This window comes from Hylobates moloch, unplaced genomic scaffold (assembly GCF_009828535.3).
Source record: "Hylobates moloch isolate HMO894 unplaced genomic scaffold, HMol_V3 SCAFFOLD_1, whole genome shotgun sequence".
NCBI lineage: Eukaryota > Metazoa > Chordata > Mammalia > Primates > Hylobatidae > Hylobates > Hylobates moloch.
The window spans coordinates 211,118,724-211,145,521 of NW_026652276.1; the positions used below are offsets into that span (position 1 = coordinate 211,118,724).

The 26,798-nt window shown below is 44.2% G+C and overlaps 1 protein-coding gene across 1 annotated transcript; it reads left to right on the top strand.

The window, feature by feature from the left end:
- The first annotated feature begins 2,965 nt into the window (after positions 1–2,965).
- CPA2 (carboxypeptidase A2) lies at positions 2,966–25,210 on the top strand. Its single transcript, XM_032761738.1, is given in 12 exon segments — positions 2,966–3,036; positions 5,026–5,090; positions 5,093–5,106; positions 5,765–5,899; positions 6,785–6,880; positions 9,172–9,273; positions 11,236–11,334; positions 12,714–12,824; positions 13,913–14,003; positions 15,549–15,748; positions 18,174–18,258; positions 25,023–25,210. Coding segments are annotated over 12 exon segments (1,257 nt in total).
- Positions 25,211–26,798: the final 1,588 nt, after the last annotated feature.

The window sequence follows — 26,798 nt, forward strand, 5'->3', positions numbered from 1 at the left end:
AGAATAGGGTAACACTTCATCCCATAAAACACAATGAGTGTTCTCATGAGCTAAGCAGAAGGGCTTGGCCTTACAGACAAAGACGGGCTGGATAATGCAGAAGCAAAAAACAAAGACTGTTAGTCTTTCCAAAGCTACTTTTCTTTTAAGGTGGGGACAGTGAGACACCACAATAGAAAAATAACTGGTTGGTTAACATCAGGTGACTTCAGGCCACATTTTTTGTGTAAGGACTAAAGCAAAGGAAGTTCGTTATCATGCCTATTGAAGATTTAAACTGGCCTGTTTGGGAAATTGCCTGTTATCTCTTTCTCCTGATTTCTCAGGTCAGTTAACAACCTATCTTGGGTCCTTAGTGTGGGTGGCTCTGCTTTGATTTTTAGTCTGGTCTGCTGGGGTCTGGTATGGAATCTTAGTCCAAAACAATGGCCTTCTATAATTTTTATTTGACACATCCATCCAGGGAATGTTTATTTTTCTCACTCAGGCATCATCTTTGAGTCCTTTGGACTCAGGAGTGAGGTGAGGGCAAGGCATCTTTTGGACCGCCATTATAGCTCTAGGCTCAACAGCCCCCTCCATTGTTCTTCCCAGCAAGGAAAGAAAGCTATCATGTTCCTAGCACTGAGAGTGGATTCAATCATTGAGTAGCACTTCTCAACAGAAATTCCTTTTTGAAAGCTTAACAGTAGGGGAGATAATCAAAACAAATTCTTACAGTGGAACTTCACACAGTGTCACAATGGATGGGGAGATGTTGTGGGGGCAGCCGTGGAGGTGGCTACCTGTCCCTCCTTTAACACGGGCTGGAACTTCCTTTCTCCACCTTCTCCGTCTACATCCAGTCATGCGCTAATTACTCACCACAGGCTAGTGTTTCTTCCACTGAAATCTCTCTTCAAGCCCATCTCAGACATTTCCTCTGCCATCCACAAGTCCAGATGTATCATCCTAAATCTGGGTTTCCCCAAGAGGCTCATATTTGGCTCCCTGCTTAGAGGATCTCTGCCAGGCACCATCCTGCAAGGTTCACCATTTTCAGCATTGCCCTCATCAATCAGTTACCTGCTTAGAAACCTTCCAAGGCTCTCCATTTCATCTGGTGTGAACTCCTCTGTTTGGATTGTGAGATCCTTTGCCCTCTAGCCCATCTTCTGGTATTTTACCTTCCCCACCACTCCCAGGGTCAAGTCTCTGCTCTGCTGGGCCAAGTTTCCTCCTTAACCCAGCTGTGTATCATGTGCTCTCCCCTGGTTCCCTGTCTAGCTTATATTTTCTTACTACTAGAAATCCAGGCTCTTTTCACATTTACCTTAGCACAAAGGCTCAGCTCAAACTCCATTTTTTTTTTTTTTTGAGACGGAGTCTCACTGTGTTGCCCAGGCTGGAGCACAGTGGTGTGATCTGGGCTCACTGCAAGCTCTGCCTCCCGGGTTCACACTATTCTCCTGCCTCAGCCTCCTGAGTAGCTGGGACTATAGGCTCCTGCCACCACACCCGGCTAATTTTTTGTATTTTTAGTAGAGGCGAGGTTTCACCATGTTAGCCAGGATGGTCTCGATCTCCTGACCTCGTGATCCACCCGCCTTGGCCTCCCAAAGTGCTGGGATTACAGGCGTGAGCCACTGCACCCAGCCTGAAACTTGATTTTTTCCAGGAAGCTTTTATTGATTCTCCAAGTACATACTTCCAATTTATTGAACTACTATTTATTTGATAGATGCTGGAGACATGAGGATGAATTATGGCCTCTGCCTTTTGGTTTCTGTCTTCTCTCTGACTACCAAGAGAATGAAAAACCAAGTTAATCCAGTCGTTCTTAAAATCAGAAACACTGTGTATACACCTTTCCCCTTAAAGCAGATATTTGAGAATGCAAACCCAGAGATTTAAAGTGTGTGTTGATAAATTTGACACACAAAGGACAGACGAAAATTTCCTTGCTGCTTGTTGTGGTTGAGGCTTTCTAGGCTTAATATAACGTGTATGAACAACTAAAATTAAATAAACTATGGTTTCTAAAAATAAGCAGTTATATTTTCTTCTTAAGCAATGAAGAACAAGTCAGATTAATGTAGATCTATGTTTATGAACAAGAGAAGATCACCTTTGTTTAAAGAACAGTATACCCAGTATGGTCTAATCTCTGTTTAAGAAAAAAACTCGAAAGCAGAGAAAGAAATTTGGAAAGATATATGCCAAATGGTTTTCTTTGGATGGAAGAATTATTGATGATTAAAGAAAACACTTTCTTTTAATTCATACTTTTTATAACAAGCAACTTCATTGCTGCTTGTTATAGGAAATGTCATCAGAAAGACATTTTCATTTTGGGAAAAAGCACAGAAAGAGGGATATCAATTTGGTGTAAATGCAGATGGATCACTTTCAAGACAGTGCAAAATTGGATATTAAAAGGCCTTCTGTTTTGTTTTAATATAGAATGAGGATTGGAATGGGCCACATCTACAGGGACACTCAGCAGATGTGGACTGAGTGATTGCAGTGTTTCAAGGTAAACGTTATAAAAATAAACAAATGAGCAAACTAATGGAATGTGATAGACAGGATGCCTGAGTAATTACTATAAATGCTCTGGCCTTTTTTTTTTTTTTTTTGTCAGAGACCCAGAAAAGACTTTAACCTCTAGGTCTATTAATCTGGCTTCTATCACAGGGTAGCTAGTGGCATTTTATGTTCTCAATCATAACTATATTGCCCTTGGTATGCTCTAGCAATTTTGTTCTCTTTCCATCAAAGTTTGTTATCCTAGGAATGGAACATGTACGGATTGGTGATATCACACAGGTGGATGTCTACAACCTTGAGAATTTCACATGCAGGTGGGAATTTTCCCATGTGGGAATTCACATGAGTTCTCAGAGGGCCAGCAGATCACCCTCAGCTGCCATCCCTATAAATAAAGTTCAGGAAGGACTCTGAATTCTGGACTCCAGGAAAATCCATGGCCATGAGGTTGATCCTGTTTTTTGGTGCCCTTTTTGGGCATATCTACTGTCTAGAAACATTTGTGGGGTAAGTTGTGCTTTCTGGTGCTTCTTTGAATTTTACTTACCTGATTGATGGAGCCTTTGATTGTTACAGAGTAAATGGGTATAAGCGTTCAGTGTTTTCAGAGAAGTTCTCTTAGATGTGGGGATAAGTCAATAGTGGGAAAAATAGGAGTGGATGATCAAAAAGGAGATGAATGACATTTAAAGGAAAAGACAAAAGTGAAAACTGAACACACATAACCCTATTTCTCTCTGTCCTCAATCATTTTTCCCTCCAGTGATCAGACTATGGGGATGATAGACATCAGGGAAAATACAGCTGTGTGGCCATTTGTTTCAGGCAACTCAGCGGGTGTCAATGCTACTCTCCCACCTCCTCCTGCTCTTCTGGGCTTTACCATCCACATTAGCCCTTGTGCCCTGACCCCCGATCTTTAGATTCAGCATCTAGGCGGTGGAACCTCATGAAGTGGAAAGGCCAGGGCTATAGATTTCAGCTCAACTCCTCCTCTCCTGGCTTTGGAGGACTCATCTTTGCTCCAAAGTACTTTGCTTCATGATTCTATGAAGGGTTTTAGGCAGCATTTTTTGAAGAGTGGTCCAGGGAACTAAGAAAGCAGTCAAATAAGTTTGGTCCCCAAAAGCCACTGGTCAAATAACTGTGGGAATCAGAAGATTAAACAAACTATAGGATTTCTAGGAGCCTTGGCTAAATCAGTGTGCGTTATAAATCTATAAGAGGGGATCTAGGTTGCAGCATGTACTCTTTTTTTTTAATCATAAACTACCCACTGCCCCCAGCTTGCTCGCTCTTTCTTTCTCTTTCTTTCTTTTCTTTCTTTCTTTTCTTCTCTTTCTTTCTTTTCTTCCTTCCTTCCTTCCTTCCTTCCTTCCTTCCTTCCTTCCTTCTTTCCTTTTCTTTTCTTTTCTTTTCTTTCACCGAGTGACTCAAAGAACTACTATTCTTTAGAACACACATCGGGAAATATGACCCTATTGTATTACTTTTCTCAGTGCCTTCCCATTATAAAGGAGGACTCCTGGGAGTCCATGCATTAACCAAAACTAATGAGACTTCAATGGAAGAATTTTCAGACCATTTGTGGCAGATGAGCCTTGAAGAGCTCATGTTCCATCACTTCTCTATTCCACTGGATTTTGTAGGAAATTGCATGGGGCTTGGTTTCAGAAGATCCATATTCTGGTCCCTGTACACGGCTCATTGTATTGATTCCTTCCCCACTGCACAAACAGTTGGGGCAGTGGCTTAGGAAGTCTGCCTACTTGGAGAAACGCTAGAAGGGGAAGCTCTGTCACCAAGGGAACTCTTCCTAAAGAGATGTGCTTGATTGTTTTGAGATTTCTCTTTCGTGTTCATCCTTCATTCCCTATTAAGGGTGTGTGTGTGTGTGTGTGTGTTTGTAAAGAGAGGCACGGCACATAATTTGTCAGGGTCCCAACTATCTCTGGCCATGCCCCATGTTTGGGCCACATGAATGGGGTCTGGGGATAGAACCTTGATATATTTTCAGTTGACAAAAACAAAGAACAAACAAAACCCCCAAAACCATTAAAAACAAAACCTTAGGTCTACCCACATATGAATTGTTTCCTCTTACAAGCACCAAATTATTCCACTTTTTAAAAACTTACTTCTGAACAACAGGAACAGGCAAGTATTAAAAGCTATAACACTCCACGCGCAGCAGGTGTTATTTGACTCATTAGCTAAGGGAAAGGTAACTTTAATGGCAGGCTTCCTGCTAGGAGCGGGTACACCTATTCATTATTATTTAGATAACATTTCCTGGGAGGAAATAACGCCATTCTATCACCTTCTCATTCTGGCAGTGTGGGTTTAGTATACTATTCATTAGTTTCTGGATTGTCACAGAGATTATTGACTGTTGCATTAATCTGTTATACGCAGAGACTAACAGGCGCAGAAAGCAACAGGAAACAGTGTCCAGGTTTTGCTTTTAAGGTCATATTTGTGGTTAATTTTCTTTAGAGACCAAGTTCTTGAGATTGTACCAAGCAATGAAGAACAAATTAAAAATCTGCTACAATTGGAGGCTAAGAACATCTCCAGGTATTTGATCTAGTGGGAGTTGCTGTTCCCAGAATGAATACAGTTAAACATGATTGAGATCTATTTTCGACTGTATTCTGACTCCCGTGACATAGTGTGAAATGCTAACTCATGCAGCTGGGTTTCTGAAAACCTGGGCTCTAGTCCCAACTACAGGACATTGGGCAAGTCACCTACCTTCCCTGTGTCTCATTTTCTCACTCAGAGTAATGGCGATAAATATGCCGTTCTTCTATCTCTCAGGTTTATTGTAAGAACGAAAAGATATATCAAATGTGAAAGTTACTTTCAAAAATTAAACACCTTTAGTGCATATTTCCCTTGTAAAATAATTTATAGCATTTATATCCCATTATTAAATGAATTGGATCACTAGAATACCAGCTTAAAAAAACTGCCATCGTTTTAATAATCTTTTCCTTCTGCCAGTTTTAATATCTAGCCATAGGGGCAGGGGAAACAATATAATGGATTTGCTGACACGTGGATATTTAAAAGGCCTTGTTGCAGTATCATAGTGATTCCACAATGATTCCAAAACTTGTGGGCTCAAGATAAAATGGATGCAAGTTGATTTCTAGAAATCTATCAGTGCTGAACTGTCCATTCCCCAGAACAGCCCATTCATTTCCTTGGCTTGGACTTTTATCCTTTTCAGCTTGATTTTTGGAAATCACCCACCACCCCAGGGGAGACAGCCCACGTCCGAGTTCCCTTCGTCAGCGTCCAGGCAGTCAAAGCGTTCTTGGAGTCCCAGGGAATTGCCTATTCCATCATGATTGAAGATGTGCAGGTAATTATGCCATGGACTCGCCTTCCTGCAGCTTGCTGGGCCACATGAATGTCAGTTCAGTTCTATTTTCTTTTATGCTTGAGTACTCTCTGCAGGGAAGGGACCTGTGGGTGCCACTAGGACCTTCCAGCAGTCTGGGCTTCCCTTGCAAGGTGGGTAGGAGGGCACTGTCTCTCTCTCTTTTGCATTTGGCACATGTAGAATATGGTAACAAAGAATTTAAGGGAAAGGGCAAAAGACAGGCTACAGCACAAAATATAAAGTGCAAACCAAAGGGTGTTAGGCAGAAGAAGGAGGAGAAGGAGTCTCACTCTGTCGCCCAGGCTGGAGTGCAGTGGCACGATCTGGGCTCACTGCAACCTCTGCCTCCCAGGCTCAAGCGATTCTCCAGCCTCGGCCTCTCCAGTAGCTGGGACTACAGGCATGCACCATCACGCCCAGCTAATTTTTGTATGTTTAGTAGAGACGGGGTTTCACCATGTTGCCCAGGCTGATCTCAAATTCCTGGCCTCAAGTGATCTGCCCGCCTCAGCCTCCCAAAGTGCTGGGATTACAGGCATGAGCCACCGCGTCTGGCCTGATTTAGTTCTTGTTTAGAGGTTAACTCTTAACTCAGGCCCTGAGCTCTCAGAAAGGTAGGATGAGCCATAAGACTGTGCCTGCAAACCTACCCCGGCACACCTGCAGCATCTGGCTGGTAGGAAGTCCCATGAATGCTCCATCCCCTTTCACAGTGGGGCCAGAATAAGGGAAAGTCATGACCTCAAAGCCTACAGGACAAGAAGAGGAAAGCTTGGTACTGGGGACCCGAGTGTTACCCCTTCCTTCACAATTACAGACTGAAATGCATTGCTGTAAACCAATCAGAGAATTGTTTTATCTTAGGTCCTGTTGGACAAAGAGAATGAAGAAATGCTTTTTAATAGGAGAAGAGAACGGAGTGGTAACTTCAATTTTGGGGCCTACCATACCCTGGAAGAGGTAGGCATTTCAAAATGAACATCACGGAGACGGGCCATTCTCTCCTCTAAGGACAAAGCTCATACTTCCACGTGGTGATTTAATGGCCTAGAAATTATTCTATTATTTTCTAACTTCTCCAAGTTTCCTTAGGATTTCACAACCAGGACCAGTGTCACTGGCTTCACACCTACTCCTGCTTCATGTAGGACCTGAAGTCCACTTGCCCATCTCAACAGCCACCCACTGTGGAGTGTCTAAAGGGTACCCACAAGCAGCCCCCTCAGGCTGGTACTCTTGCCCTCAGCCCCCTTGCTGACTTCTGACCTGTGCTGCCCACAAAGCCAGGGAAGCCATCATGGCTGCCACTGACGATGCAATCGGGGCACAGAGCCAGGTGAGAGCTGTGTTTTCGGGCTGCCACTGATGATGGAATCAGGGACCACCTTGATGCTTCTGATTTCCATCCAAGTGTTACTGGTGGAGAGTGTCCAGGTTCTTGGTGTCTTGAACAAATAATTGGACAAAACGCACAAACAAAACAAGGAAGGAATGAAGCAACAAAAGCAGATATTTATTGAAAACAAAATTACACTCCATAGGTCGGGAGCAGCCCGAGCATAGAGGCCTGAGAGCCCATTACAGAATTTTCTGGGATTTAAATACCCTTTAGAGGTTTCCCATTGGTTACTTGGTGTACACCCTATGTAAATGAAGTAGTAGCCTGCGATCAGTCTGATTGGTTGCAGAAACTGGCCAGTCAGAGGCTGAAGGGAAGTTACAAAGTTATACTCCTATGCAAATGAAGACTTGGCTTGCAACCAATCTGACTGGTTGCGGGAGGGAACCAATCAGAGGTACTTTCAATTTTTCATCTGCCATGCCAAAAAGTGGGGGTTGGTGCAAAGGGAGTAGCCCCTGGTCCTTTTGTTACTTGGGCATGGAAAGTTGGGGTTTTCTTTTTGATTTAGTTCTAGGGAGTCAGCCTGAATTGGCCTTAGGTTCCCTGCCTCCAGACCCTATTCTTCTGCCTCACAGGGATGCCGTCTCTAAGACCTCATGGCCCCAAAGCCTCATGGAGTCTCTGCTGTCTTTCCTGGGCTTTGTTGTTTCTGTGGAGACTATCCCCTTCCTGCATCTGCTACTCCATGCTGCTGTGGGGATCCTGGGCAGTGCTGCATTTACTTCTGTGGCACAGAGCTCTTCTCTAGGCCCACGGGAATCTATCTGCACTGACTTAAGAGTCGAGGGATGGAAAGGGGCTGCAGGGGATGGTGGTTGTAGGGCTAAGGGGTGGCATGGGGAGTAGGAAAGAGCCAGAGAAGAGGTATCTGGTAGGCACCAAGTCTCCAAGTTGGCAGTTTTTAAATGCAAAAAGCTTTAAACATTTTTTTCTCCTAATTTATTTGATGGGAAAACCTGATTTGACCTAAACTCATTTGGGAGCAAAATCTGACCTGAACTGCCTCACTGCTCATTTGTTTCACTGACAGAAATAATATTAATGTGCTTGAATACGGAGCAATGTCCCATGTGTAACACATAATATATACTTCCTATTACCTTTCTAAAATTCTCCCCTGAAAAAAATATCTTATTTGAAATATATATGGCCTCAAGGGTTTCAGATAGGGGACTGTGGACCAGCACAGAGAATAAGAAAGAAAAGGAAGTGAAGCAAACAAGACGCCCTCCCTCTCTCCCAGACAAACTGATGTCTGTCTCCTACGGAGTGCAAATACTAGTAACAGCTGGAGGGACTGACTTCCTCCCGCTAGCTCTCCAAACGCGCCCGGACACGTCTCAATCCCAGCAATGGACACAGATTGGGCTCTCCAGATGCATAAAATTTCAATCGCCTTGAAAATAGGAGCTGGAGTAGCCGGTGGCCTTAGTGCGTCTGCAGCAGAAACCCCATTGTCCCTGGGCCTGATTTAGCCGGGAGACATTTTGTAGAGATCACCTCTACATCCATTTTGGGGTTGAGGGGGCACTACCATTTGTATTCCTCTGCTAGCAAGGGCGAGAAACCCCACCTCAGGGCTGGGGTCGCCAAAAGCCATAAGTACCTCAGGGAAGTGTGCCATTTTGCTTTGCACAAAACTGCAAAGAGCCGGCTGGGCTGCAGCCCCTGCAGACGCCGATGGACTCAGCAGCACTCAGCTGGATCCAAACCCTCCGATCCTACAGCTCGGGCCGCGCTGCCCGCTCCGCTGTGTCCCAAGGGAATGGGGAAAATCACCAGGGGATCAGATCTCATGCAACAGATGGTTCACTCGCAAATGTCTATTTATTCACTTGAAACATTTCAGATTTCCCAAGAAATGGATAACCTCGTGGCTGAGCACCCTGGTCTAGTGAGCAAAGTGAATATTGGCTCTTCTTTTGAGAACCGGCCTATGAACGTGCTCAAGGTACACGGTGCAGGGACGGTTCTTCCTCTCGATGTTTCTAGAATCTCCCTCCTCCCAGGCTAGCCGGCAGTCCCAGCCTGTGCTACAGAGCGGCTCCTTTTTATTACTTTTTTTTTTCTTTTCCTCCTAACAGGTCCTTGCTGGTTTTGAGTATCCACTCCCCCACCCCCGCCCCCTTCTTTTTCTTTCTCTGTTCCTGAGCAAGCTGACGCAGGTCTGCAGGAGTGAATTAATGCTCGCGTCCTGAGAGATAGCTCCCGGGGAACCGGGGGAAATGCGCCAATAGGAGCCGAGGAAGGGGGAGGTGCGGGCCGGGGGAGGTTGGGGGCTGGGGGCTGTAATTCATCAAGCTGGGAGTTCTCTGCCTCCCCTCCCTTTCTCTTTTTTTTCTTTCCTCTTTAAACACACACACATACACACACACACGCGCGCGCGCACACACACACACGCACACCAGTTAAAAAAGAAAAAGCACTAATTGCCTAAGCTGCATTTTTTCTTTTTTGTTTTTTAAAGAAGAGTTCTGGTCGTATGCAGAAGGATGATGGACAACTAAACCCTAAACCGCAAAGACAAATGCCCTGAACGAAGATCTTTTGAAAAAGGATATAGATGAAAAAAGGTTAGGGTTTTACGCCATCTCGTAACCTCTGACAGTCTTTGTGCACATAATTTCAAGCTTTGCACTTTGTCCTCAAAAACAGCGAAAATTATTTCCCCAGATTTCCTAGAAAGAGTTTAAGAGAAAAAAAAAATCAAAAAGAGGCAATGTCACAACTCCTCGCTAAATTTGGAAACGTTTTGGCTGGGAACCAACTGACTAACTGGGACAGATGGATTTCTCCAGAGCGTTTTTCCCAAAGCAGGCCTGAGAGGAGTGATTTGCCTACTTTATACCACTAGGATACATTTGCTGATGTTTACCTCCCTTCTTTCTTTTTATTTCCTCTACCCGCACCCCCCCCGCCCCGCCCCGCGCCGAGTTGGGTCAGAAAACCCCAGATTCTCTTCCACCTTGGTCTTCCCTGGCCTTCCCTTTTCCGGGGTGGTTCGGCGGTGGAGGATGCTGTGTTTTTGAAAGTTGCCTGCTTTTTACATTTGAGCTCTTTAGAGGAAAAGGCACAAAACACTTTTAACTAAAACTCCTAGAACCCATGAACTGTAATTTTTAGCAAGGATTTGCATTTCTCATTTACCTTATCTGCTGTGTTTAGAATGCTGCACAGAGATAGAAGTTGATGGTGCAAAAATAATCTTTTCCTCCCCATTTACCGATCCAATTGGCAAAGCCGCTGTTTCAAATAAAACTAAGTCACTTAGATCATAAAATTTAAACTCTGGAAAGTACCTCCAGAGGCTTGCTATCCTGTTTTTATGAAGGTCTCAAAAGGTTATCACAAACATTTTTATAAAAAAACACTATTAGTGCATACATTTGGAAAAGAGAGAAAAGAAAAAAGAAAAAAATCCTCATAATTCTAATTCCACAACTATGGGATAATAGCTATTAACAATCTGTTGTATATTTTTCTACTTTTTTCTCTCTTTTCTTTTTCCTTTTCTCTCTTCCTCCTTCTCCTTTTCCTTTTTTCTCATATGTATGTGTGTGTATAAATGAACTAGTTTCTTTAAAAATAAAAATGAAATCCTGTAATCCATTTTTTTCCGATTTTCAGCATATGAAGATATTTTCATGTCATCATCTACAATGATTTTTTGCAAACTTCAGAGGAGAATTATCTATGCCCCTCAGTCTGCATTTACACTTGCATTCGAAGAAAGGGACAAAAGAAAATTCTCCTTAAATGAGAGTTAGTCGACATCATCACTGTCTGAATTTCCTTCTCTGTCAATCACATCAAGAACAGAGAGAGGGACAGAGAAGGATGGTCTAGGGTAGAAAGGAGGCAACCAGGTGCCACGGTGGTGGAGCCGTTCACATTGCCACACTTGCTTTTGCAGTTCAGCGCCGGAGGAGACAAGCCAGCTATCTGGCTGGATGCTGGGATCCATGCTCGAGAGTGGGTTACACAAGCTACGGCACTTTGGACAGCAAATAAGGTCATTTTGCCTAACATTCCTTGCTTATTTTGCCTTTCTGGGATCAGTCCCACCAAAATCCGTGACAGTCCCAGTGGTCCTGATGGCTGGCGCTCTCAGCCAAAACCCTTCTCTTGTCACACGGGCTGGCAGTCAACCCATCCAGACTTTTTTGGTACTGCCCCATCCAGCACCCCAGGCTCCTACCCTTGGGCAGGCCACTGTGCGCTGTGTTAAAAGACACCACGATGTGATGATTGCTGTTGAGTGAGAGAGGGGGAAAAAAAAGACTCAGTAAGCTAAAGAGATTGAACAGGTGGCCAGGGAGACCCTTGGGAGCCAGATCTCAGCTTAAGAACTGACTAGAGAAAAATCACTTTGCTGCCTGGAACCCTGAGGGCTGAGGTGAGATATGCTAGAAATTTATAAAATCATGAAAGGGGGTCACCTGGAAAATACAAACAGGTATAAGAAGAGTTAACCCGCAGATCCAAAGTAGAGTTGGCTAAGGGTGTTTGGGTTGTTCTGAAAATTTCCCAAATTTGATTTTGAAGGTAGGGTGTAGTAAGATCTCTCTTTCACAAGTTTGTTGGCATTAGAGTCAGGACATGGGGCTGGGTATGACCTAGTTTGGTATTTCTTAAGTAATTCAAAAATGACATGCTATAAATCAGAATGTTAATTCATGAGCAGAGGAAATCAATCCACATCAGATCATTCAAGCATGTGCAACCACGTGCATACCGACTGATACATTTTTCCCTTCAATTAAAATGCGGTTACCTTTAGGGTATTATGAAATGGATATTTAACAGTTGAATAATAATGTCTTAGGATGGCTGAGCACAGGAAATGAATAAATTTTAATCCAGCAGAAACTTCAACTCAACTGCAGTTAATGGCAAGTAAAAATGTAATTCCCCAAATGGAATTTAACTGGTTCTCTGTGTCTTTAGCAATGTCTCTGCATATTTAAGTAATCTGCTGTTGCTTGTGAGTTCTTTTGGAAAGTTATCCCATGTAGGGATTAAGGAATACCAAACAAAATTTCTTTAGTGCATAGGTCCACATACGTCACATATATCACTGCTCACTATTGCAAAATGTCTCACTGGGATGAATAGGAAGAATGTTACTGCTTTTGAAAGAGAGTAGATACATGATATCTGATTTTTACTCAACAGAAGTAAATTATTCTGATTAGAAATAAAAGTATAGACGCTAGCATATTCAACACATTAACATTGCAGGAGACCGGACTGCTGGATGCCTAGAAGACTTTCCTTGATCAATAGTGATCCCTGGTTCACATCTGGAAAAAACACACTACCTTACTATTCTGTCCTGTATTCCCGACAAAAGTGGTGTGTGAGGTTGACATGTATCTTGTCTTTGCTCAGATTGCTTCTGATTATGGAAAGGATCCATCCATCACTTCCATTCTGGACACCCTGGATATCTTCCTCCTGCCAGTCACAAACCCTGATGGATACGTGTTCTCTCAAACCAAAGTAAGCCTGGATTTTGTTCCCTTCTTCAACAAGGACCTAAGGAGATGTGTAGGAACTTCAAAAGCAAAATAAAAGTACTCATTCTTTTCTTGATATACTCAAAATGGAATGTCTAATTTCTCAGTAGTCGCCCGGAAATGAGGGATAGAGAAGTGGTTATAATCACTTCTTATTCCAACACATGATGTCTTTACATATTGCCTCAGCCAGGGCCCATTTCAGCTGTTAGGCTGGGCTATTAGAGCTCAGTGTTCACCGTGAGTCATCTAGGAGATTTGTTCCAATTATCTCTGCGTTATTTTGTGGTAGGATTGATAGAAAAGAGGAGGCGGATGTTACCTGCTGACAATTAGATTGCAGTAGGATTTAGGTGGGCAGTACAGTGCATCTAGCATTTTCTTACAATCTGTGGGAGAAATCCTCCGTAATATCACTAAAAAGAGTTACGTAGTTTTTTTTTTTCCCCTTAAAATCTCATTATAATCCACTATTGTAGCAACCATGACCCCACATATATTCAAAATGAATGATAGCTTCAAGTTTATTTTTAGAGAGAGCTAACTACGGTAGCATTTTCAAAGACATTTTCAAAGAAACTAATACTAATACTAGTACTCATCCCATGAGATACCGTATGAATCAAGGGTTCCATTGTCAAGACCAGGAAACACCGCCCACCATATCCGTTTCTTAGAGGTTTATAAAAAACAAGGCATTAACAATCCTTAGAAGTTCTGAAGTAAGTTTACCAAGTTAGCTCCATATTTTCCCCAAATAGTCTCACTGCAGAACCCTCTCTTCTGCTTTTGGTTCTTGCTGTTGGTCTTGGACAGAACTAGGGTTCCATGGCACGTGTTTGGCAGGCGTTCGTTTGAGGAGATGGGGGCGTATTCATGTCTCACTTTGGTGAGATGGCAGAGAAACTCCTAGCAGAACCTGTATGAGGACTGTCCAACACCTCCCCAAGCCAAGGGAAAGGAGTATCCCAGAGAACTAGGGAAATTGACAGAATTCTAAAGGAACCTTCTGATCAGGCTGAATGACCCTCTTTCTTTTTTTCCACGTGCTTTTTGGGTGGGATCTGAAAGAATCGTATGTGGCGGAAGACCCGGTCCAAGGTATCTGGAAGCCTCTGTGTTGGTGTGGATCCTAACCGGAACTGGGATGCAGGTTTTGGAGGTGAGCGCAGGGACTTGCCCCCAGGGATGGTCAGCCCGTGGTCTGGCCCACAAGCTGGTTCAAATGGCCCTGCAGTGCATCAGCTGGCTAAGCCCATCCAGGATTTAAGCCATTTAAAAACCTCTTTGAAAAACACTTAACTAAATTCCCTTCACAGGAGCACAGTGCTGTCACAGAGCTCTGAGCAGCATTTAATATATTTTGTCTCACATCTTGGTTTTCCCACAAGCTGTCGCCCGGTTAGCCTTCTGTGCAGCGGGAGCAAGACTTTGCGCAGTGACGGGAGGACTCGGAAAGCCCTGAGCCAGCCACTAGAGGGGGTTAGGATCTATTCCAAGGAGAAGCATTACATCATCTATGGATGCTTCGAGAAAGAAAACTAAAAAGAAGTACATACACACAGGATGAAGAAACTGACTTTCAAAACAGATTCAAATATAAAATGTGAGCTTGCTGCCCTGGCTTTGTGACAGCTCTTGTGTTTTGGAGTTCCGTGTCAGGCTAGTTAGGGGCTCCTTTATGCCCTCAGCCACTGGTGAAAGCCCCTTATGTTTCAGTAACCATAGAATTAAATTTTTTCCCCCTCACGAGGCTATGATAAGATTGAGGTCAGGAGCTGTGTCTTTTTCACTGTAGTATTCCTAACACCTAGCACAGTGTCTGCAATGCAGAAGGCAATCACTATGTATTTGTAAGACAAATTAATTAATTAGAGTTATGGAGCTAAGACAGGACATACTAGAGAACTGCCACAGGATATGGATGAGTGGCAACTTCATTCATTGCTTTTACAATTCTTCTTTTTTTTTTAGTGTAGGGGAAAAATAATTAAAGCACAATACTGAGCAATGGCCCACAGTTCAATGTCAATCCCCCCAATATTATTTTCATTAAATAATTTTAAAATAAGGTGACGTTTTGTCTGTATCACATGGGGACCCTAGGGAATCCTAACCCCTACTCATCCCCTGGAAGTTTCTCTAGCAGTGAGAGCCCTGGCCAGGCCTACCATGGACCCATTTCAGTGGTCTTGAGCCACTCTAGTTGCTGAGACAATCAAGGCCAAAGGTGGCCTTGTTGTCAAATGCAGTCATGATTTCCTCACTGCAGAAAGGGTGTCAGAGGTTCCTTGCGTTTGTGGCTTTGTGCCTTGGAATTACAGATGCATAGAATCTTCTACTCTTGGACTCTAAGGATTGGATGAGATCCCAGAAAATGAACTTGCTAAACTCCCACCCAATGCAGGAATTCCATCCATAATATTAAATCTAGCTTTTCTTCCAATAACTCCTACAGAGAGGAGATGATCTAATTAGATGGCTCTTTCTACTGTATAGAGGAACCATATTTTTTGAAGAAGAGATGTGTCCAGAATCACTTCAGTTAGGCTTTCTGACTATAACCTTTGGAAGAGACTTGATCTAACACAATAACAATCTTGCCCCGACTTCCAGAGGAGAAAATTAGTGATGCATGGTGACCTCCTCCCTACAGTGTCTTCTTAGAGTTCACTGTCCTCACTGGGCTACTTCTGCATCTCCCCAGGACCTGGAGCCAGCAGCAACCCTTGTTCTGATTCATACCATGGACCCAGTGCCAACTCTGAAGTTGAAGTGAAATCCATAGTGGACTTCATCAAGAGTCATGGAAAAGTCAAGGTCTTCATTACCCTCCACAGCTATTCCCAGCTGCTGATGTTCCCCTATGGGTACAAATGTACCAAGTTAGATGACTTTGATGAGCTGGTGAGTTTCTGAAACTTAATTTCAGCCCGGCAACAAACATCCATTGTGTGGTCAAGTAAGTTTCAGGCATAAAGTCATGCCCTAAAGTGGAGGTGTACCATTACAATGATGAATGAAACATAAGTTCAACCACCGAGAAGATTTTGATGCAGCCAAAGGTTTGAAAGACTGGTTTTGAACTTTCCTAAATTAAGTTTCTTTGGGAAATAGAATTCATGAAGTTATTGTTACCTTAATCTAGATGAGCAGGAGCCTGGTTTGAGCATAAATTCCCAGAACATGCTTTTCTGTTGCATATGGGGGAAAAAACCCTTGGATTTGGATATGAGGCTCTTCGATTGTAGTCAAACGCTCTAAGCTGAGCAATTCTGCTTCTCAGCAACTTGTCTTATACTCTTCTGGGGCCTTTGGCTCTGTGATCTACCATGACGATGCACTGGTGTATGATGCTGGGGGTAAAACACTCACTTCCCTAACTTGATACCTTCTGTCACCCTTCTTGTTTCAGGAATAAGCCAACTGGCCCCAGCCTTAGATCAGATGGTGACGTCTCAGGAGGCTGTGTACAATTGAGCAAGAGCTGTCCCCAGCTAAAAAGAATGTGCAAATATTTCCAATTTGGCTTTTAGGCTTGGTTTGTGAAACCCATATGTCAGAAATAAGCCCAGAGTTGGGACCTTTTTGTCAATTTACCTTCAAGTAGATTATTGTCAGTAGCCCCATGCAGAAATAGACTAGATTATTCCAATTCAAGAGTGCGTTTCATCTCATCAGTTAGATTTGAGCGCTGTGAGGTTTTGACGGTGAGTATTACCATTCAAGGTCATATCAGGGAAAAAGAATGTTCTAAAATGTTCTTTTTTTAGACCTAGATGACCTTAAATTATCTAAACCTGGTGCTCAAACCTCTAGCAGAAAGTCAATCTAGGCTATGATTAGATGGCTTCCTGCCTCCAGGGGAGCCTATTCTGTGTTGGGGAAGGTTGATAGCGTTCTTCTTTATAGAGAGCGAAATCTCTGTATGGTTTTCACCTATCAGTCCTGGTTTATCATCTGGTTCTACTGAGCAAGTTTATTTCCCTTTGAGAGGTGAATCCACTAATTACTTGAAGACCACCAGCCTGCTTCTCCTAGCTCTTACACCTTCTAAATAACCTCAGTTCCTTCAAACATTCATATTATGGGCTCAAGTTCCCTTACTATTCTGGTCGCTGTTTTCTGAATATGCCTCTTCAAGGGTAGCGTCTTAATCTGTTTGCATTGCTGTAAAGAAATACCTAAGACTGGGTAATTTATTAAGGAAAAAGTTTTATTTGGATTATGATTCTGCTGGCTGGAAGATTGGGCATCTGGTGAGAGCTTCAGGCTGCTTCCCACTCATGGAAGGCAAATGGGAGCTGGCGTGTGCAGAGATCACATGGTGAGGGAGGAAGCAAGAGAGAGAGTCGGGAGGTGCCGGACTCTTTTTAACAACCAGCTTTCAAGGGAACTAATAGAGCAAGTACTCACTCCTAACTGTGAGGACTGCACCAAGCCATTCATGGGAGATCTATTCCCATGATCCAAACACCTCCCATTAGGCCTCACCGCCAATCTTGGGGATCAGATTTCAACATGAGGCTTGAGGGGAATGCACATCCAAACTATAGCAGGTAGCTCCCAGAAGTGAATGTGAAATGTGTGTTGTGGGTTACCCAGCACAGAGCAGAGTGTGACCATAACTACCCTCAGCCAGATCGTGCACTTCTGCAAATTCAGTTGAGGATCACATTAGTTTTTTGGCAGTAGCCCTGTGATGTTGACTCATGTTGGGCTCATTGACAAGAGTAACCCCTAGGCTCTCCAAGGATTCTACCAAGCCAGGTTTCCCCCATCTGGTAATTGTACAGTTGTTCTCCTGGACCCAAGTTCAAGACCTTACATTTATCCCTGACAAGGACAGTAAAGCCTCAATCAGTCAAAATTGGAACCCTCAAATAATGGAAAATATTTTTCTGAGCTCTACTTCTTGGAAAAAGAGACAGCCATAGGGAAATAAGCCAATGTAGGGATCTAGTAAAAGAAAAGTCAACTTCCCACATATGTCCTGGGGTCAGTCCACATTCTCTTTAGACCCCTTAAATCTACCCTATTTCTAGCCACACCCCTGAACAAGAACTGGTGGCAAAATAACAAATCCTTGAGTGTTGCAAACACCAGGATGATCAAATAGACAATGAGGACCTTCATGTTGTATTTTCAAAGCCAATAGAAGTGAACTTGTGATTACTTCCCAGTGAAAATGTTTCAAATAAAAAGGGTATTGTGCCTTCACCTCAATTAACTAGACAGTCTAGTTAGAGCATTCTATGTTCTGCTGTTGGGCAACTGATCTCCCAAGAGACAAGTGTTATCTGTCTACTTTTCTTTGGTTCTCTTACTCTAGAGTGAAGTGGCCCAAAAGGCTGCCCAATCACTGACAAGCCTGCATGGCACCAAGTACAAAGTGGGACCAATCTGCTCTGTCATCTGTAAGTATCCAATGTGCTGAAAGTTTTCATGAATGACCCACTAAGATGGCAGGCACCGCGTGAGTTTGAGCCAAAACTTTTAAATGCCTTTATTGAAAGGGATAGGTCTTCATGCATGGAACACAACCTTCCCCAATTTCCCTCAGTGAATCTAGTCTCCTCCATGAGATACTTACTGTGTGATGGCCGGAACAAAGAGCTCCCCAAGTATATGTTTTGTGCCCTCTCCTGTGCTTGTTCAGATCCTTACAGCTCACTCTCATTCTGTAGAAGTTCTTTATCTAAAAATAAGCCTTTATCAAGACCTCTTTTTTTTTTTTTTTTGAGATGGAGTCTCGCTCTGTTGCCCAGGCTGAAATGTAGTGGCTTGATCTCAGCTCACTGCAACCTCCACCTCCTGGGCTCAAGCACTTCTCCTGTCTCAGCCTCCCAAGTAGCTGGGACTACAGGTGTGTGCCACCATGCCCAGCTACTTTTTGTATTTTTAATAGAGACGGAGTTTCTCTACATTGGTCAGGCTGGTCTCAAACTTCTGACCTCAGGTCATCTGCCCACCTCAGCCTCCCAAAGTGCTGGGATTACAGGCATGAGCCACTGTGCCTGGCCTAAGACCTGGCTCTTTTATTATCTTCCCTTTCCAGGCTAAGAGGGGCTCATGCCCTGAGAATTCCATGGACTGCGGGGGCAGAATGGGTGTGACTCTTGAAGAGGACCCAGGTGGTTCTGTGGATAGACTCTGTTGCAGCCATGTGTTGATGCAGAGTATGTGGAGATGGAAGAGGAGAAGTCAGGAATAGCGGCAGTGTGAGGAATAAGTCTGGGGAGCCTGCCATCAGACTTTCTAGGCCCTCCTCTTCCCCAGTTGATTGAGATAAAAACAAGAAACTACTACAATGCTTTGGGAAATCCGAGAGCACCCTTGTGCAGGTTCTAAATCCTTCAAAGGCGTGGTACCTTCCTTATGGACAAAGCTGGAAACTCAGGACCACACAGTTCCATGCCCAGGAGTTCCCTAGTGCTTCCATGCCCAAGGATCCTTTGGAAAGCAATGCCTTTAATAGGCACCCATTCTGTTTTTTTTGTTTGTTTGTTTCTTTTTTTTTTTTTGGAGATGGAGTTTTGCTCTGTCACCCAGGTTGGAGTGCAGTAGCACCATCTCGGCTCACTGCAGTCTCCAACTCCCAGGTTCAAGGGATTCTTGTGCCTCAGCCTCTGGAGTAGCTGGGATTACAGGTGCCCGCCACCACACCCAGCTTATTTATATTTATTTATTTATTTATTTATTTATTTATATTTTTAGTAGAGAGAGGGTTTCACCACATTGGCCAGGTTGGTCTCGAACTCTTGACCTCAAGTGATCTGTCCGCCTCTGCCTCCTAAAGTGCCGGGATTACAGACATGAGCCACCACGCCTGGCCACCCGTTCTAACAGACTTTTAAATTAAGCGTCTATTATATGTTAAGCATTATGCCCAGCACTGGAGACATAATGTGCCCACACAGAACTCTTTCATAGAAGAGATGAACAGGAAGGCAAATGAACTTTTGTATGATGTGTGCAATAGTAGGTTATACATGGTACAGAAGTATTAGAAAGTCGGGGGATTTGATGGAAGCGGAGTCAGGAAAAACTTCATGTAGGAAGAGGGCAGGGTTGTAAAGACTAGTTGCCAGGTAGCTAGAGAAGGAGAAAAAGGATGGGGCATTCTCATAGCCAACAGCATATGCAAAGGCATAGAAGTATAAAATTGCACGACGGGTTCTGAGAGCTATAAGTAGGTTGAGATCGCTGAAATGAAAGAGGGAGAAAAGGGAGTTGGGGAAGTTCAGGGTTTTGTGTGCCATGGTAAGGAGTTAAGGTTTAACCCAGAGGATTCTAAAAGCCATTGGGGGGTTTTCAGCAGGACGGTGAGGGAATCGAGGCATTGTGTTTAGCTAAAACATAGCAGCAGTGCGGATGCAGTGATGAGGGACTGCAGTAGAGACATCCCATAGGAAGAGGAGGAGGAGTTCAGGTGAGAGACGATGGCCCAAACTACAGCAGGACCAGTGACGATGGAAGGGATTTAGGAGGTAAAGCCAAGAAGCTTTGTCATTTATTGGATGGGGAGAGGTCCTCACTGAAAGTCATTGAGTGGTGCCACTCACTGAGGGAGAAGTCCAGGAAGGTGAAATAGGGGTGAGGTTGCAAAGATAATGAGTTCAGCTGTGGACATATTGACGCTGAGCTCCTTGTAGTGTATTCAAATGGAGATGGTCTGTAGGTTTCGGACTACATGCCCTGGGATTCTGTGGAGAGAGAGATTTGGGAAGAGTTGGCATAGAGTGGGTGGTTGGACCAGTAGAGCAGGGGGAACATTTGGAGTGAGAGGAACCCTGGGCAAAGCAGGGAGCAAGGTGTTAGGCAGCAGAAGGGGTTAGCAGCAAGGGCTAGGCAGAAAGGCAGAGAACCCTGGATGTCAGAAACCAGGGGAGAAGTAATTATTAAAAAGGAGGCAGCAGTCAACAATGGTGAAGGCCATGAAAAGTCAACTAAGATAAGGACAGGACATTTTCCATTGAATTTTCATCACTAGCTTATTGGTGACCTTAACCCAGAGCAGTTTCAGAAGAGTGGATAAGGGAAGGAGAGCAGAATGGAAGCCTTTTTTCTTTTTGAGATAAGGGATATATTTATTGACTGTGGGAAAGAACAAATAAAGAGGGAGAGGTGGAAGATACAGGAGAGAGAAGAAATGACCAGTGCAATGAGGTTCCAGAGCTGGGGACAGGAGGACGAGCAGAGGTGGGCAGAAGTTGTGGCTCAGGATGGAATGAGAGGAGCATGTCTTTGGATGTGTTGTGGGCATGGATATAGCCACAGCCACAGGAGGGGTGATGGCGGGAATCACGGGAATGCACTCGTGCTACTCATGGTTTTCTTTTTTTGAGACAGAGTCTTGCTCTGTCACCCAGGCTGGAGTGCAGTGGCACAATCTTTGCTCACTGCCACCTCTGCCTTCTGGCTTCAAGAGATTCTCCTGCTTCAGATTCCCAAGTAGCTGAGATTACAGGTGTGTGTCACCATGCCAGGCTAATTTTTGTATTTTTAGTATAGATGGGGTTTTGCCATGTTGGCCAGGCTGGTATTGAACTCCCGGCCTCAAGCGATCCACCCACCTCGGCCTCCCAAAGTGCTGAGATTACCGGTATGTTCAGCTTTTTAAAATTAGCATCATTTCCTGTAAAGTTTTATGAATTTACATTCTAGTTTTTTGTTATTCCATGATGTTGCTATATCCCAGTTATTGAGTCTTTGGATTGTTTCATCTTTATGCTAAACAGTGCTACTATAAACATGTTTGTACCAACTCCTTTTTCTCTTAGATGATCTTTTTGGAATATATTCCTGAGGCAAGATTGTCAAGTTAAATGGAATGAACAGCTTCGGCGCTCATGTTGCTTTTTTTTTTTTTTTTTTTTTTAAGACGGTGTCTTGCTCTGTCGCCCGAGCTGGAGTGCAGTGGCGTGATCTTGGCTCATTGCAACCTCCGCCTCCTGGGTTCAAGCAGTTCTCCTGCCTCGGCCTCCTGAGTAGCTGGGATTACAGGCACGTGCCACCATGCCTGGCTAATTTTTGTATTTTTAGTAGAGGCAGGGTTTCACCATGTTGGTCAGGCTGGTCTCAAACTCCTGACCTCGTGATCTGCCCTCCTTGGCCTCCCAAAGTGCTGGGATTACAGGCATGAGACACCACACCCAGCCTCTTGTTACATATTTTTTAGGCGGTTCTCTGGGAAGACTGATCTGCTCACAGTTGCTGAGACCTTTTTAACCATGTTCCACATGGGATTGTCCTCACTTTCATCAAGGATACCACCAGGGGGAAGGGTCTTCTGAGTGGTGGCAGTGGGGACAGAGGATGGACCTAGCTTGAGACATGATGGCAGCTTAATACTGAGGAATTAGTGCCTTTGCTTAGCAGCCTTTGAGTGGAGGAGTTCAGAGTGTCAGCCGAATAGCGTTGTGTATCCCCGAGACCCCTACATAGGTCTCAGCCATTTTATTACAATGAATCTAGCTTTACATCCACCTTATCTGGAGGTATTTACTAGTAAGATAGACCCTGGAAGGCTGAGGTTTAGTATGTTTTCTTTGGTGAGGTCACAGAAATGGAAGAGATTTCCAACAAGCAGATATTGGATAGGTATAGGATTTGCTGTATGATCTTGGAGCCCGACTGTGAATGGCCCACCAAGTTCTAGCTGCATCATTGTCCACAGCTGACTTTTATCCTGGCCTCATTCCAGCTTGGACAAGCTCTACCTCTAAGGACTAGTTATAACTCAGCACCTGTTGCTTCCTGCCCCAGGTCAGTATGCAGCTCTGAGCAGAACACCTGCCTCACTTCACCCATGAGATGGCTGTATGGTTGTAGTGGGTGAGGCATTTCCTGGGCAGCTTCCCATCTGGAAAGGGCTTTGAGGAGCTGTGCTACAGTAGGTGTTTGGTTCAGAAGTTGTTCTTTTAAAAAAAAAAAAATTTTTTTTTGAAACAGAGTCTTGCTCTGTCACCAGGCTGGAGTGCAATGGGGTGATCTTGGCTCACTGCAACTTCCACTTCCCAGGTTCAAGCAGTTCTCCTGCCTCAGCCCCCTGAGTAGCTGGGATTACAGGTGCGTGTCACCATGCCCGGCCAATTTTTGTATTTTTAGTAGAGATGGGGTTTCACCATGTTGGCCAGGCTGGTCTTGAACTCCTAACCTCAGGTGATCCGCCCACCTTGGCCTCCCTAAGTGCTGGGATTACAGGAATGAGCCACCACACCTGGCCCAGAAGTTGTTCTTTGAATTATTTCTCAGAGAGGCATGGGGGGGGGGGCGCAAAAAAACAAACAAACAAAAAAAGCCCCACAGAGCTTGGGTACAGAGCCCTGGGTTTGAGTTATAGCACTGCCACTTTGGAACCAAGTAGCCATGGTCCAGTCCCTTATTCTCCCTTGGTTTCTTATATCTGTGAAATAGGTTGTTGAGAGGCTCAAAAGATATTATGTGGAATACAAGTGTTCCCTAATTCTAAAGCACTATATAAACGTTGATTGTTAGTTTCCTGGTGAATGCTCTCCCACAGATAATTCCAGTCCTTAATATGACCTAACTTTTTTGATTGGATCCTGGTCATTTATTGACAATGATAGTTACAAACATAACTGACATTTATTGAATGCTTATTCTACATACATTATCCTAGCTCCTTCACTTAATATCCCTGTTTTTATTTTATTATTTTATTTATTTTTTTAGAGACAGGGTCTCACTCTGCTGCCCAGGCTGGAGTACAGTGACAGGATCATGGCTCACTGTAGCCTGGACCTCCTGGGCTCCAGCAGCCCTCCCGCCTCAGCCTCCTGAGTAGCTGGGACCACATGCATGTGCCACCACACCTAGTTCATTTTTAAAAAAAATTTTTTTGTAGAGACAGGGTCTCGCTATGTTGCCTAGGCTGGTCTCAAACTCCTGGGCTCAAGTGATCCTCCTGCCTTGGTCCCCAGAGTGTTGACAGAGAGCCACGACGCCTTGCCACTTAATCTCTTAATCTCAGTTTCCTCATCTGTAAAATGGGAATAATGCTAGTACCTACCTAGAGATTCATGAACCAGTTTAACATAGTGCCTAGCACATTGACACAGCCAATAGTGTCATCACAACCATGATGCCATTTAATTCTCTCCCCTCTGTGAAACAAGTAGTAATATCATCCCTATGTGACAGGTGAAGCATCTGGAAATAAATGACTTGCTTTAGGTCACCCAGGTAATGATTTATAGAGTTGGGATTCTATCTGAGGCCAGTATTCTGTCTACAGTGGACCTGTTAGTGTGATTGTCTGTGTCATGTAGCCACACCAAAAGGTATGAGTTGGTAATTTTGATCCAGAGAAGATTCAGTTCAAATCAGCAACCTTTTTGTATTTATTATTTACCAGGCATTAATTTCCAAGCTGCTCTGCTGGGCGAAGGCAAAGACAAAAATCATGGGAGTTGACAATATTAATTCACAATATTAACCTCTAGTCCTACTCTTTTCTGGTACAACCTCCCTGGTCTTTCCAGCCCCATTCTTAGGGACTAGGTGGCTTCTGCCATCTGTGCCTCAGCCAAGTCCTCCTGTGACCTCTAATTGCCCTTCCTGGGAGGGGCCACAGGGCTGGTCCATTGCTCAGCTTTTCTGAGTCATGACTGACTCGTAAGTTAATGCCATCTTCCTTCATCATCTGTCACATCAGCGGCCACACAGATCTCAGGTGCACATTACTGTGTTGGCTGAACCCACTACACAGAGGTGCTGGACATGCAATTTGATAGCAGAGCAGAGAGTGCTCCACCCTTAATGCTCAAAGTCCCCTGAGGGTAGGGACCGAATCTCTTACCGCATTTGTAATCCCTCCACTCCCACTAGAGAAAACTATGTCTGTGCCTTCTAAAGAAGGAAGTGGTGTGGCCTACCTAAGGTGGAGAAGAGCCACTTAGGATGGTGTGGGTAAAGCCGGAGGCTCCTAAGAGCACTGAAGGAAGGCTCAGTTCAGTGTCCGCTGCATAACACCTTTTGCTTTTCAAATTATTGTATTTTTTTCATAAATGTGACCCTCTACTAAACTCTCCCCCCTCTTACAGTTCACACCTAAGGGCCTGGCTTACCTATGATAGTAGAATTTAATATAGAGCTTCCATTGCGTGAAGGCTAGTGGGAGTCGCGTAACCAAACTTTATTCTCATTTGCCCTTCAGACCAAGCCAGTGGAGGAAGCATTGACTGGTCCTATGATTATGGCATCAAGTACTCATTTGCCTTTGAACTGAGAGACACAGGGCGCTACGGTTTCCTCTTGCCAGCCCGTCAGATCCTGCCCACAGCCGAGGAGACCTGGCTTGGCTTGAAGGCAATCATGGAGCATGTGCGAGACCACCTCTATTAGGGCCCTGGGGAAGAAACAAGAGCCATTAAAATCTCTTTGGTTTGAAGCAAAGTTGGGTTGTGTTGTTTATTTTTCTAAGCCTGATCTGGCAGCACCATTTCTCCAGTTTCTGCTGCCCTCAAACATAGCAAGTCATGGCATTGTACCCCTTCATCTTTTAAAAAATCCATCCTGAGGCCAGGCATGGTGGCTCACACTTGAAATCCCAGCACTTTCGGAGGCTAAGGTGGAAGGACTGCTTGAGCCCAGGAGTTTGAGATCAGCCTGGGCAACATGGGGAGACCCTATCTCTAAAAAGAATAATATTAAAGAAAAAAATCCATCTGGAGCAGAGTGCTCCCAACATCATTTGACAGCTTTTTTTTTTTTCTTTTGAGACAGAGTCTCACTCTGTCACCCAGGCTGAAGTGCAATGGTGCGATCTCTGCTCACTGAAAACTCTGCCTCCCGGGTTCAAGCAATTCTCCTGCCTCAGCCTCTCAAGTAGCTGGGATTACAGGCGCCTGCCACCACGCCTGGCTAATTTTTGTAGTTTTAATAGAGACAGGGTTTCACCATGTTGGTGAGGCTGGTCTTGATCTCCTGACCCGAAGTGATCCGCCTGCCTCGGCCTCCCAAAGTGCTGGGATTACAGGCATGAGCCATGGTGCCTGGCCCCATTTGACAGTTTTTTATTGTGTTAAATTATACACAAAACTTACAATTTTGACCATATTTAATTGTACAATTCAGTGGCATTAAGTACATTCACAACGTTATGCAACCATCACCATCATCCATCTCCAGAACTTTCCTATCATCCCAAACTGAAACTCTTCCCTGTTAAATCATAACTCCCCATTCCTCTTGCCCTTCAGCCCCTGGCAACTACTAGCTACTTTCTGTCTCTATGAATTAGCCTATTCTAGGTACTTCATGTAAGTGGAATTAAACAGTATTTGCCCTTTTGTGGCTGGCATTTTTTTTTTTTTTTTTTTACTTAGCATAATGTTTTCAAGGTTCATCCATGGTGTAGCATGTGTCAGCTCCTTCATCTTAAGAGTGTAGCATTTTAAGGCTAGCAATGGACTTTCAAGTTCATTTATTCAATAAATACTCATGAAGCAACTGCACTGTGCCAGGCCTCATGCCAGGTGCTATACCTGATTCCATTGTTGCCTTTGGTTTCTCCTTTCCTGGTGTGCTGCTTTCTGAAAACTGGTGGGGCAGGGCATGGTGACTCAGGCCTGTGATCCCAGCACTTTGGGAGGCTGAGGTGGGAGGACCCCTCGGGGTCAGGAATTTGAGATCAGCCTGAGCAACACAGTGAGACCCCATCTGTACAAAAACAAAACAAAACAAAACAAAACAAAACAAAACAAAACAAAACAAAAAGCCTGTCATGGTGGCAAACATCTTTAGTCTCAGCTACTTGGGAGGCTAAGTTGGGAGGATCACTTGAGCCCAAGAGTTTGAGACTTCAGTGAGCTATGATCGCATCACTGTACTCCAGCCTGGTCGACCGAGTGAAACCCTGTCTCAAAAAAACAAACACACAAACGGTGGGGACCCAAGCCAACGACATTCCTTTTTCCTGGTTGCCCTATCA